Source organism: Notothenia rossii (genome assembly GCF_949606895.1).
Source record: "Notothenia rossii genome assembly, chromosome: 4".
NCBI classification, from domain to species: domain Eukaryota; kingdom Metazoa; phylum Chordata; class Actinopteri; order Perciformes; family Nototheniidae; genus Notothenia; species Notothenia rossii.
In genome coordinates this window covers 9544408-9558551 of record NC_136902.1, presented here as the reverse complement: position 1 = coordinate 9558551, position 14144 = coordinate 9544408, and the positions used below count along the sequence as shown (strand labels likewise).

The window sequence follows — 14144 nt, the reverse complement described above, 5'->3', positions numbered from 1 at the left end:
TGAAGTGAATTACCTACCCCACCTTTAAGTGAGAACATCTTTGGGTGAATATGAAATAACACGCACCTAAGTATTGCATTGTTGTGAAATATTAATAATGATGTGCAATACATACATTTGTTTCAGCTTAGTATTGTTGTTACTGATTGCTACGTATCTACCTAACAACACTGTTCTGAATTAAAACAATATCATCTTCAAAATGTAATTATATTATACTTATTATATGTTCACTAACTCGCATGCTGCTACTCATTTCTATACCTTGGATATGTACTTTATTGATCTGTATTTTAGTGACATGTGTATCTTATCTGCACTGCTTACAGTTTCCTGGACAAATAAAGGATTTCTGAACCGACCCTTTAAATGAAAAACAGCAACTCTGACTATCAGCTCAACGTTTATCACAGTGACTGGTCAGATTTCTAGTTCCCTTGCAGAAAAAACCAAATGCTTTTTTCCATTCAAATGTGGGTTGAAGTACTTCCCGTCAACCATGTGAAGCGTGCCAACCCAAACCACGAGCAAATGTCTCTATAATTCATTCAAATTCACTATAATCTTAGTTGTTAAACATGAAGGAGGTGCTTGGATGTGGCTGGTTCCTGTAGGTAGATGAGGAAAACATATGCTCTGGTCTTGTCTCTATGTTTTGTTTTCTTAGTTTGTTGCTACTGTGAGCCCCCCACCCCCCCCCCTTCAAGACCTTGATTCCTGCGTTGCGGAGGATCTCCAGGGTGGGCCGCACATCCTGCTGGAGCTGGTCCTCCACCCCGGTCAGACACAGCAGCTCCATCTCCATCTCCAGACTCTCGATCACTGTGGCCACCTTCAGAGAGCGGTCATGCACGCTGAGCTTGGCCTGGACGTAACGTGCCTGGGGAGGGGCGGGAAGATTTTGAGTGGGGGGGGGAGATGAAAGTACTACACATTAGGTAGAATCACTTTTTATACAGCCCCCTTTCAAACAGAGTTACAAAGTGCTTTCACATACGGTTCACACAGAGAATGAAATAAACTAAAAACATTATAAAATAGAGAGGGTAAAACAAACATAATAGTCATAACAAAAATGAAAGCGACAAAATGGCGGGTTGAACAAGAACAAGCAGGAAAACAGCCAGGGGTAGAGACAAGCTACAAACTGTAACAGAAATGCTTCAAACACATTTTTGTACAGATATTATATTGTGTGCAGCTATTATGCAACAAAATGTCCTTATAAACAGGTATCAACATTTCCCTTAAGCTATACAGGGATTGCCTGCATTTAATTCTAATGTGATTTAGAAATCTGAAAATCCCTAAAAGACAATATCAATCGGTTGACGCCCCTCTCCAGCCTTCCAGCTTCAGGGCAATATGTGAGTGAGATAAAGCAAAAACAATCTGAGTGACTCATACAGGAACACAAACTATGTGTGTGACTCAGTGTGTGTGTGACTCACTGCTACCCACCAGCTCTGCTCACACAATTACTCTTCAGAAACGGGCCAGGGGCCGAAGACTGCTAGGGGAGACGGCCCTGCCCTGCTCACACAATGAGAGGGTGTGTGTGTGTGTGTGTGGGAGGGTGGGGTGTGTGGACTGAAGGGCCGGGGGTCAGAGGAGAGTCTAATTAGTCAGCAACACACTCTGACATTTAAAAAAGCTGAAATATGTCTGCATAAAACATCATTATACGTTTGTGGGGGTTTTTGAGGGCAATTTGAGTTGAACAAATATTGAACAATGTGTTGATATTTCTGCGATTTATTGCACAGCTGTGACGGCTTTTTTTTGTTGACATAATTCAGACAAACTATAGGAGTGTGAGTAGTGTCAGAGGTCCTCAGTTTAGCCCCAGGTCACTGTGTGTTAATGTTATGGCAAAAGAGGCAAAAGTCATACATTTTTTAAATCAAATTAAGAGGTCAACACTTATTAAACTCAGCACATACTGTATGTACCTGAAATGAATATCTTCCTTGGCTTTGCAGAACCAGTTCAAGTCATTTTTCACGCACCTTGAACATAATGGCAAGATGCTTCTGTTGGTTGTTCATATTTCCCTTTTCTAGTTATCGTTCCTTCTTAAACTTCTATTAATCCTTGCTGCCTGTGTGTTTTATGTATAGAGGTGTTGTTTTGGAGGCTGTGTGGCTCAGTGGATAGAGTGCTGGACTTCGAATCAGGGGGGTAGCAAGTTCGAGTCCCACTGCAGTCAGCATTTTGTTGTGTCCCTGAAGACACTTCACCTCAAATTGCTCCTGTGGTGATTGTCCACAGTACTGAATGTATTTAACTCGCTTTGGATAAAAGCGTCTGACAAGTGACATGTGATGTAATGTTTTTGGAATGTGTTGATTTGTCTATGATAGGTAATAACGCCATTTCTGTACTTCAATAAGAGGACTCTCAATAACCCTTTCAGGCTTCCTTTCGTCTCCTGCACTGAAGTGAATTATAGCTTTAGTCATTGACATCTTCATCAGTGTGAACTAAATACACTAAACTTACCTCAAAATCTTGATACTGCTCCTCTGTCAGGGACTTCTTTGACACCACAAGGACCCTGAGGCCTTCCCTCGCCATGTTCCCGCACTGAAAAACAAAGTCAGCAACATCTGGATTAGCGTATCACCAAGTCTGTACGTTCGTATATAATAGTTATACGATCACGATTGTACCTCCTCTTCCAGCCAGTCGTTATACTGCACGATGCCTGCCATCACCACATCTGCACCCTTCATGTAGAAAGTGATCTCTCCAGTAGATTCATCCTAAAAAACCATTTATTCACATAGAAATAGAAATGAAATAGACAGATTTTATACATGTTCAATTGAATAACCCAGTTTGTTTCAGGATTTCCGCTCCATGCCCACTATTCAATGATTTTGGGTTGCCTAGAAATGCTCAACTTATTTTGGTATACACAAGGGCTTTCACAATGAGTTCAAAAATATTATCCTGAGGAAGTTTTAACATCCGGGCTTCCTGAGGTAAATCCCAGCCAACAAAAGTAAAGTTAGTCATCAGACTTAGTCAGAGCGAGGTTAGGAGGTGAGGTCTCTATCAGATAATGAGGATTATTAAATTCTGTTTGTCTTGGTAAAGTATTGAGACACAGTCGCCCACATAGCAACAACCACTGACAAACAAGAAAATCAAACAAACTATGAAGTCCGTTCCATTTATTTTAAGCACATATAAAACAACCAGCTGACGGACAAACTGAATGATCTTGTCACTCACTCGCACTATGATGCCCATCCTCTTGCTCTCGTAGGTGAAGGGGAATATCTGCAGGATGGTGAAGTTCAGTATTTGTCCAGTAGGGGTCCGCAGCTGCATGGAGGAATGGTCTCTTCCCACCAGAGTGAGACCCACGCTCTCAGTCCACTGCACCAGCGACACCTACCAACACCACGGGGAAAAGCTTTACTGGCTGCTCATTGATACGTGACTAGGAGAGGAAACAGACGGACAGGCTGCAGTGTTGGTCTGATACTGCTTTTAGGTTGTTATCAAATAATAAAACATCATTGTACTGCACACAGCAAGAGGGGAAAAGTAACCAGAGCTTTTTTTGTTCTCATTAGGGCGGCACAATAAATTGATTTGAAATTGCAGTATTGATAAGTGCAATATCCAAATTGTATCCAAGGACTGTATCTGCATGAAGTATAGTCGTAATGCTAATAAATCCCGGCCTAAATTCAGTATTTTTTCTGATTTGTCTTTGTTTAAGATGGATGACGTAAATGAAAAGAAGAAATGATTATGTGTAAGCCTTTTTATATCAATATGTTCTATCACTTGGAATACAAAACAAACAATTAAAGGCACTTTGGACGGAGTAGAAAGCACAGTAACCATTTAGTCTTAAATCAATAACGCAAACATTTTCAGCACTCAACACTATTGATTGATAAGCTCCGTAAATGTCAATTTCTGAAGTGAAAATATAGTTTTGTCTCCTCTGAAGGACACAACAGACGACTTCCATTAAATCAATGTTACGTGTGTGTGAGGGAGAAGACTTCCAGACCTGAAGTCAATTCACATCCCCAATCCATCATCCATCTTCTGACAGGCCTAATTGCACACGGCCAAATGGACACAGATGAGAGTAAACAATCGAATGTCAATGCTAACGCTAAACCGCACATTTTTTTTATTGTTGAGAAATCACTTATTATACAAATACGTGACCCTGTAGTCTGACAATGCCAGGCCACGAGTACTTTCACGTCATAAAAGCTCTCACTACCGTAATGTTGGTCATGCATTTTGGGAAATAAGACTTAGTCACAGTCTAGAAATACTCACTAACGGGGAATTCTTGCATCTGGTTTCCCACAACAGCACTGCATTGTAATCGCAGTTTCAAAGTCCACTGCAGATTTCTAACTGGACTGAATAATGCTGTATCCATTTGGCTTGACTCAGAACAAAAAGACTTGGCAGGTGATTGGATCAATCTGTCTATCACCTTCTATCATGGGCCACTTCTGATTGGTTAACAATGGCTGGTACATGTGGAGCACAGCACTTCTGATTGGTGTGGATGACTGACACACAAGAAGAACAAACAAACCGCAGGCTTTGCCCTCATGCTCTTTCCTGTATTCACACTTTGTATTCTTTGTCTCTGTATGGTGATGTCATCTTGTGAAAAAGGGTGGGAAATGTATTAAAAACTTTGGTCACAAAAGATATCTAAAGTACGTCTACGTTTTTTACGAGAGCAGAGGAAAGTGATTCAGAACTATCTTGGTTGGATAATAACACATCATTCCAATCACCCGTTTGATTACTATTACCAGAGCAAACACTCCTATTATCATTGGCGTGTAGACATCTTAAAAAATGTTTCAGTTTTGACAGCATTTAGCGGTCGTCCATAACGCTCACAACCCAAATCTATTTTAAGACTTCCTGAAAGCTGTTGGAGAGCAAACTGAATCTTATTGTACTGTTTCAGAGACAAATAAACGGTTACCTTTCTATCCACCAAAAACCATAAAACTGCTCAATTTCCTTCCCACCATATAAACCACAGTGTTTTAATGGCAGTAGACGTCCTGCGCACTATTAAAATATGCTATCAAAGGGGAAATTCAAAAGGGTGTAAGTGCAATGGCCTGGGGAGCCCATTAAGGAAATCCGTATTTACATTGCAGGAAATGGATACAAGTCGGATTCCTGCAGCCCTCTTCCTGAAGTTCAAACAATTCATACAGATCAAGGACATCAACGTGGAAGGCCGTTATGGCTTGTGAAATCAGGGAAGACACTCGAGATAATGGCCTTTACTGAGAAGGAGCGAGAACACCGTCTTAAGATCGGAAGTCTGGTCACAAAGTGTCAATGTTTGTCCTTGAGAAAATGATGTTCAAGTAGATACGGTGTACATTTCCCAACATGCCAAGATGACGTGTTTGAAAAGATATTTCCTGTGTAGCTTCGATGTGAATTCAAGTATATCATTTGATGGATGTACTGCACAAAGACGCAGGACAAAAGGAGAGGAATTAAATGGTTGTAGTTGGTGTAAGACAGGGGTGTCCAAACTACGGCCCGGGGACCATTTTGAATCGGCCTTCATCAAATTCAAAAAGTATAAAAGGAATATGTTCCCGCAAATGAAACTTGTGCTTGTCTTATATTGTACTTTTTAAATATACATGTACAAATATATCACACAGTAGTATTCATGTGTTAATAAGAACACTTTTCAACTAAATTCAGTCAATTAAAGTTGGAAACGTTTTCTAACAAATCTAAATTGATAAGAAAAAAGCCCAATGACTTATTTACATAACAAGATTGAAATAGACCCTTCCTATTTCTCCTTATTATAATTAACCTGAGCTTCTGTTTGAAGGGATGAGCTGCCAACACTCACAATCATTTACCAACATTTGATTGATTTTGCTAACTTACTAAACTGAACTTATGAGGCGATATAACTCTAGTGCAGGGGTGTCAAACTCAAGGCCCGGGGGCCAAATCCGGCCCGTGCCTTCATTTTATGCGGCCCCACAAGAGCATGCAAATACGGTTACATGCCGATTTACAGAAGCATGTTGCCCATAAACTACATGTCCCACAATGCATCTCAAATTTAACTTTTTTTTAAATTTAATTTGACTTTCTTTTTAAATCATTTTGTGACATTCTCACTGAAGAGACTTGCAATTATTTGCTCTAGACTTCTGCTTTCAGACGTAGTTAATTATGAAGTTATTACCTGATAATAATCCAATGCAGAGGCAATAATGTAATATAATATATTATTTTATATATATTAAATATTTATATATGTATTTTTATATAGTCTTAAAGTTACAACCGGCCCTTTGAGTGCAACCACAATGCTGATGTGTCCCGTGATGATATTGAGTTTGACACCCCTGCTCTAGTGAGTGACCCAGCCCTTTGTATATCTTTCTGTATGTGGCCCTCGGTGAAAAAGGTTTGGACACCCCTAGTGTAAGGTACATGTTCCTGTGTCGGACCATCGTACCTCATCGGGGCTGGAGGCCTGGTACACTCTGCACGTGTCTTCATAGTGCTGCTCCGCCTCGGCCTGGTCCGTCACACCGTTGGCTTCGTACACGGGCGTCACGTTGTGCACCAGCGCGATGGCCTTCACCGCCTCGTGGACTCTGCTGCTGATGGTCTTGCGGACCTTAGTGGCTGCTGGAGCTCTGGAGGCTTGGAGGTCATGGCTGGGCTGCAGGAAAAGGACAAAAGGCAGTGTGATCAAAAGGTGACATACTAGAGGGATCTGAAAAGAGGTATTACCTTTTTCTAATGGGAATCTTTCAGAGTGGCTTCAAGGTTTTTTTAAGTGAAGGCAGCTTTTGAAGCCAGTACAGTTTATAATCTGTAATGTCAAACTGTACTGACTATAGAGAGGTGCAGGGATTACGTATTTACCCAGAAGTAAGCTGCATGGGTTCCCTCGACAAAAAAGCAAATGGGATTTCTCCATAGGATTTTGGAAAATAGCTTGAAATAAGATCTGTGGAAAACGAACCCGTTTGATAAATGCACGTTTTGTTCAGCCGGATAATCTCCACATGTCTACCTACTTTTATCATTTTCTAATCATAAATCTAGTCGCCAGAAGCAAAATTCTAACGTTATGCTATAAAGGAACTATAGCAGGGTCGCTGCTTCAACGTCATTCCAACTTAAGATCCATATTCAAACATACAGATTCTAAATGGTACAAGTTGAAGCGTTTGTTTGAACAGTTTGCAGGAGGCAGGAACTTGCTTTCAAGCAGAACAGGGCAAACAAGACTTAGAGGAGTGTTTACGTGTTCGGTGTAATGACGTACAACGGCTTCGACAACTTCTGTAGTCCTATTCAGCCACTCGGTAACAACCATCGTTTTTCAGACACTTAAACTCTTCAGAAATCACCAGAGGGGTCACTGCTGATGGATTTAATGTCGTAGAACAAAACGTGATCCGTCTCCTAAATGTGTCTCAACCACAGACCTTATTTCCAGCTATTTTCCCAAATCCTATGGAGAAATCCCATTGGCTCTGAGACAAGGGAACAGGAAGTGATAAAATGCTAACTCACTTCCGGGTTTTAGCCACTCTATAAACAAACTGTATGAACACGCTTTATGGGTCATTCCGGATTCGGAGGAAATGTTCAGTCCCACGTATGAAATGTCAAATAATCCAATGCCCAAAATGCTTCAACATGCAATGGATGCACAAAATCTCTCAAACTCCCCCTAAAATGGCATCTTTCTATTGTCCCTCCTTCTAGGCTTTTTGCTATCATTGTTACTTGCAACGCCTTTTCAATAATTACAATTAACAGTTCAAGAGTTACATTTTTTGCCGTTCAATTCATTATCCGCAGTCAAATGAAATGTGTATGTATCATTTATTTAGCATCATCTATCTCCACAGAATATAAACTGCTTTTTATTTATTGCCACCAGGTAGCCTAAGCATGATGCAACAACTTATAATATTTTCTTTAAAATGAATCCAACTGTGTTTAAATTATAGTTAGACCAAAAGTTTAAAATACATATATACCATTTCTACAGGCTTGTAGCACACCAATAAGCGCTGCAGGGTTAACTTCTCAGAATGCTTGATGTCTAAATTGTCCTCCAATTGTGAAATGACCCATGAACACACTTTGCTCACTTTAAACTGGAGTTTTTAGTCTGAGAAACGAGCCGTTTCGCTAACGGCAGTTCCCATGATTGCTGTGATAGTGGCCTGTAAACATAACCAGATGTGAGAAGTACATTGGAACATTTGCTTCTGCATTGTGCCCTTGCTATTTTTAGCCGCCTGTGCGTGCCAGGGGTTAATGGCAGCGTCATTTAAGAAGTCCGGTCAGTGCTTTGCTTGTGGGCTAATCCTGTTTCCTGCTTCGCTAACCTCTGGTGTCAAGGGGGACAAAGAGTGTCATCTGAGGTCAGGAAGCATTCAACCAAACAATAATCACAAACCGATACGTTTCTTAAAACAATGCTCGCGGCTGTTTGTTTGAGCCTTTCCCAAGATTTTGGAATTTCAATCTTTTCTTCTTTGTTTGTTTTTTCTAAATGAGTGATGTTCAGTGATTTCTTCTCACTGCGTAGACATGTTGTTCTTACCTGTGTGTAGGCGCTGAACACATGGCTCTGTACTTCATCCATCGAGTCCATCCCGTACGCCACCGTTCCAAGATGGAGGCGCCTGAACACCATTTCATTCAGAGTGAGAGTTCCTGGTAAAGATTGGATTAAAAAAAGGTGTTGAAAAAGTATGAAAATCACCTTAAAATATTAGATTTAATCAAGCGTACTGTGCTACATGTGATACTTATGCACAATGATTTGAATTTTGAGACATTTCAAAATATGGACGAGTGTAATATTTGAATCTCAGGGAGCAGAGTAAAGCTGAATATGTTTTAAAGAACTGTTTTGGGTGGCTGTCATCACTCCTTGTTCAATGCTGTCAATCCATTCGAGGCACTTGTTGCAACAAAGTATTCAGGAGCCATAGAGATATCCCAGCCTACAAACCGTAATCTACAGACTTAAAACATATTAGCTTGGTTTCCTGAAAACCAAACCCTACATTTAAATATATATATATATTTCAATGATAATGTGAATTATGATGCAAAAATGAGCAATATCGTGAATCCTAAAGTACAAATAAAAATCCCAATCGGATATCTTTCAAAATCATGCAGCCTTAATATATAGAAAAAAAATGTATGGTGGTGTTTTACATTTTGGTTTCGAAATGATTGTAATTTTGGAAACATTTCCAATGTGTACAACAATTACATGTTACATCATAAAATGCATGGATTATAAATGAATATGTTAAAATGTGTGTTCAAAGATTAACTGTAAGATTGCAAACAAACAAGATCTATCATTAATTTTTGGTACAGCAAGAGGGGTGGGATGGGAGTGGACAAGAGACTCTCTGCTAGGGCTGCACGATCTGGGGAAATAATCTAATTGCGATTTTTCTGACAGATATTGCGATTCGGTTTGCGATATTTGTTTTTAAGCGACCCAACGGAAGTTTATTGTAAAATGCGGCCATATCTCTGGCTAGGAAGGTCGCTTCAACGTGCTCCCGTCTCTAGCAGCCCGAACTACGAGTGAAAGAACTAAACTTAGTACTGCCAAGTAAAAATACTTGGCAGGTGATTGGATCAATCTGTCTATCACCTACTATCATGAACCACTTCTGATTGGTTAACAATGGCTGGTACATGTGGAGCACAGCACTTCTGATTGGTGTGGATGACTGACACACAAGAAGAACAAACAAATCGCAGGCTTTGCCCTTATGATCTTTCCTGTATTCACACTTGTATTATTTGTCTCTGTATGGTGATGTCATCTTGTGAAAAATGGTGGGAAATGTAGTAAAAACTTGGTCACAAAAGATATCTAAAGTACGTCTACAGTGTTTGGATTTACAAGCAGTTCCTAAAAACAGAGTTAGCATGTCACATATGGTGATTGGAAAAATATGGTAAGGAAGCCAGAAGCCTTCCCTCTGTATCCTCACACTCACTTTAAAAGCATTTTCCGCCAGTATATCAAAAAGACCTCAGGGGCCTCGCGCGTACATTAGCCTGACCCGCGGACCCCGCCGGCCTTATCACGCTCTGGGTAGGGGGAGAGGCTGATCACTTTATTGGTCACGAGGGCTATAAATCTGACCTGTAACACCTCGCGCCTGAGGAAGTGCACTGGTGGAGGTGTTGTGCTCTGAAGGTGTGTATGGATGAGAGGCTTTTTTTATGATTTAAGGGTCCAATAAGTAGCAGGGAGCAGAGACCCCACCGCAGAGCTAAACCCCCCAGGGAAGGAAACGACTTAACTCTGTCCTACTGGATACTTCCTCGGCAAATCCTCTGCACTATAACTCCTCACTTTACTGCTCCACAGGCTGGCTTCTGTGCTTCTATAAGCCACAAGGCTACGGCTGTTTTAATGTCAAGCATGCTGCTTTTAACCAGTTGGAGAGTAACTGAGTATATTTACTCTGAGTATTGCACTTGGGTACACATTTTAGGTGCCTGTACTTGATTTCCTCGACTCCACTACAGTTCAAACTGCAATAGTCCTTTTTACTCCACAACATTTATGGATTAGGAAGATTTAATTCCTAGTAACTTTATAAATGCAGATTTTTTAGACAAAACACTCGGGAATAGAATGTGGAATATAATGCTTTGATATTGATTTAACTACCCAACATTATATTTAGGTACCTTAAACAACGAGCAAAACGTTTTTTGTGAGAACATTTCACACTTCCAGATTCTAAATTGTGAACATTTACTGCTTTCCCCTTTAAATGTGTTGTCATTTTGATGTGCAACAGGTACTTTTACACTTTAAGTACCATTCTTTATGAGGTACTTTGACTTCTTATGGAATGTTTTTACAGAGTCGTATTAGTATGTTTACTTAAGTAAAGGTTCCGAATACTTTAACCAACCCTGCCACGTCCCAGTCTAACCTGTTTTGTCCGTCAGCAGGTAGGAGATGCGTCCGAGCTGCTCCGGTATGGTGCTCGCTCTCACCACCGTCCCGGGGATCTTGGAGTCTTTCTTTATCATCCAACTGAAAACCATTTTCCCCATATCCAGGTTGACACGCAAACTGCATCAAAAAAAAAAATTGTGTTTTTTCTTTTTGCCCCTCATATGTACCAAAGGCAAGGCAGTTTTATTTATATAGCACTTTTCAACACAAGTGCTCTACACAAATGAAAGACATTAAGAGCATGAAAGCAAGAATACAGATGTCTTTAAAGTCCAGGATATGAAGTCGTACCTGATGGGCACGATGTTGGAGAAGAGCAGCAGGAAGCGAATGATTTGGAGGTACCAACGGCCGGTAAAGTGCTGAAGGGCCACCATGACCAGCGACACCACCACAAGGGCCCCGAACAGGATCTTAGTCAAACAGTTCACCTCCAAGTCAAACAAGCCCACCTAGAGTGAGCAGACATGATGAGTTCAAATAATGCTAAACTAATCTGTGTATGTCCAATATACAGGTCTAAGCAAATTAGAAATATAAACAAGTTATTTCATTATTCTAAGGATGAATTCCACTAAAATCCTCAATCTTCATTTAAACTAAATTAGATTAGATATACGCTATTAGATATACGCTTTTTTGTCAAAGTGGGATTATAGCAGGCCTTACATATGGGTTAAAAATATAAACAATGACATACAACTGGCATATTTACATGATGAACTCAAGTCCTCGTGATGATTAATCAGCATGTTTCCTTCTCCAACTAATAAATGAAAGCAATAAGTGATGGAGTTATTAAATGTAAAAGCAGGTAGTGCGATTACGATATGTGCAAATTGTTCTGTGTGTAACTTCAGGGTAAATGAAGGAATCCTGAAGTCAGATGTAATCCCTTTAAGACCCTTTCCATACATTTTTAGACCTCATCGCCACTTCAAGTTCTAACCGGTTACCTTGGCGACACACTTTACCTCACATTGACTATATACAGTATTGATTGTCCTTCCTCCTTATCTTCCAACCATTTGGACGCTAACTTGCATTTCCCCATAACGATGTTGCTTAGCAACCGGCGTAAACGGACCTTCGCGCGCTATCAAGCAGTGAGCGTGCGATGTCCTGTTCAGATGACGTCAAATCCAACGGGAATCACACTACACACCTACGCAATGATTACATTCAGGCAGACTGTAGAATACAACCTCTTTGGACCATTGATATACTTATTGAAAACAAGCTACAAAATGTAATGCCTTGGAAAATGCCCTTTAATAGCCTTCATTTTCGCTGAATTGATTTATCAACTTGTAATACTTTGTAAGACCTCGCGGACACCCTGAACTAAGTGATCTAATGTTGTTGTTCAGGCTGTGCTTCACACTACTGTACCTTGTGCCGGGGGTTGGAGGTGTTCATGACGCTGCGCAGCTCCCTGCCGGTGTAGATCACCACCCCCACCACCGTGCCTGCAGAGAGGGAAGAGAACTTAAAAAGCTGCCTCAGGTCAATATATATATATATATAATTAAGGTACATGATAAAACACAGAACGTCAAGAAGATGTTTCCCAGACTACTAATCTGGACGATTATATTTTTAAATGATGAATGTCATTTGGATTATAGGATGCAGATTTACAATTGTTTAATGGATAACATTTGATATAGCCTATAGTGACATTAGATACGTTTGCCACTTCATGTTTCCTACTATAGATACATACTTTCTTTACCATTACGGTAAGCTAGGCTTCATAATTAATAATGAGATTACCGACGCAACATTTCTTACAAGAATATGTGTACAAATTATTCTAAAATTAAGGATTGTGGTATTGCGTAAAGCAAGTTTATTTATATAGAACATTTCAACACAAGGCAATTCAAAGTGCTTTACAAAAATGAAAGACATTAAGAAACATATTATAAAATGATATCTAAAAACACTCATTTAAAAGCAATGATATAAAATGACATTTAAAAACACTCACACTGCGTAGATATTCCATTTTACAAATTGTATCCTATGGACTTAGTTTGATATCATTGCTTGGAACAGCTCCTTTTAAAAAAACTCACACCATGGTCATTTAAAATATATCTTTCAATGATTCTGAGAATAATGTTGAATCTCCAATATTGTGATTCATAGCACGATGCAATCTCAGTCAAAATAAACACTTTTTTTTTTTTTTTTTTTAATCGTTCAGAGCCAATTGGGAGCTGTCAAAGATCTGTTTTTGGTTAGACAGGTCATCGCTTCAGTCAGCCTCTGCCCTAAAGGCAAACGTGGGTCCTGGTTACTTCCTGGGTTTTACCCCCCCCCTAACAGAAGGGCAGCGCCCCAGGTCAGTTATTTACCAGAGGCAACAACGGTGCTGGCCCACAGAGTGTTTTCAATGCTGAGACTCTCGTTGACTGGAGGGTCTCCGTCTTCCTGTAACAGTCGAGATGACAAATTGTTATCGTTTTTTTTGAAGAAGTTTTGCACGTCTGCTTTAAAAAAGAAAACTATGATTTTATAACCATTCTCACTGCCTGAACGTCAGACACAGGTCCACACTGCAAGTCTGACCATAGTGTGTTAAATAGTCATTCGTTTTGAAATGATGAGATCCATACATTTGATAGATAGATAGATAGATAGATAGATAGATAGATAGATAGATAGATAGATAGATAGATAGATAGATAGATAGATAGATAGATAGATGGGTAGATGGATAGATGGATAGATGGATAGATGGATAGATAGATGGATAGATGGATAGATGGATAGATAGATGGATAGATGGGTAGATGGATAGATGGATAGATAGATAGATAGATAGATAGATAGATAGATAGATAGATAGATAGATAGATAGATAGATAGATAGATAGATAGATAGATAGATAGATGGGTAGATGGATAGATAGATGGGTAGATAGATAGATAGATAGATAGATAGATAGATAGATAGATAGATAGATAGATAGGTAGGTAGGTAGATGGGTAGATGGATAGATAGATGGGTAGGTAGATGGGTAGATAGATGGGTAGGTAGATGGGTAGATGGATAGATAGATGGATGGGTAGATGGATAGATAGATGG

At 39.9% G+C, this 14144-nt stretch overlaps 1 protein-coding gene across 1 annotated transcript in view; it reads right to left on the bottom strand.

Moving 5' to 3' along the window:
- atp9a (ATPase phospholipid transporting 9A) overlaps positions 1-14144 on the bottom strand; it is a 43726-nt gene that overhangs the window by 17037 nt on the left and 12545 nt on the right. Inside the window, exons 9-18 of the mRNA XM_079675327.1 lie at positions 13411-13486; positions 12440-12516; positions 11339-11499; positions 11022-11164; positions 8636-8748; positions 6518-6727; positions 3241-3402; positions 2673-2765; positions 2503-2586; positions 710-880 (exon numbers count right to left, since the gene is read on the bottom strand). Of these exons, the coding sequence (XP_079531453.1) occupies positions 710-880; positions 2503-2586; positions 2673-2765; positions 3241-3402; positions 6518-6727; positions 8636-8748; positions 11022-11164; positions 11339-11499; positions 12440-12516; positions 13411-13486 (1290 nt within the window). The remainder of the gene's footprint in view (positions 1-709; positions 881-2502; positions 2587-2672; positions 2766-3240; positions 3403-6517; positions 6728-8635; positions 8749-11021; positions 11165-11338; positions 11500-12439; positions 12517-13410; positions 13487-14144) is intronic.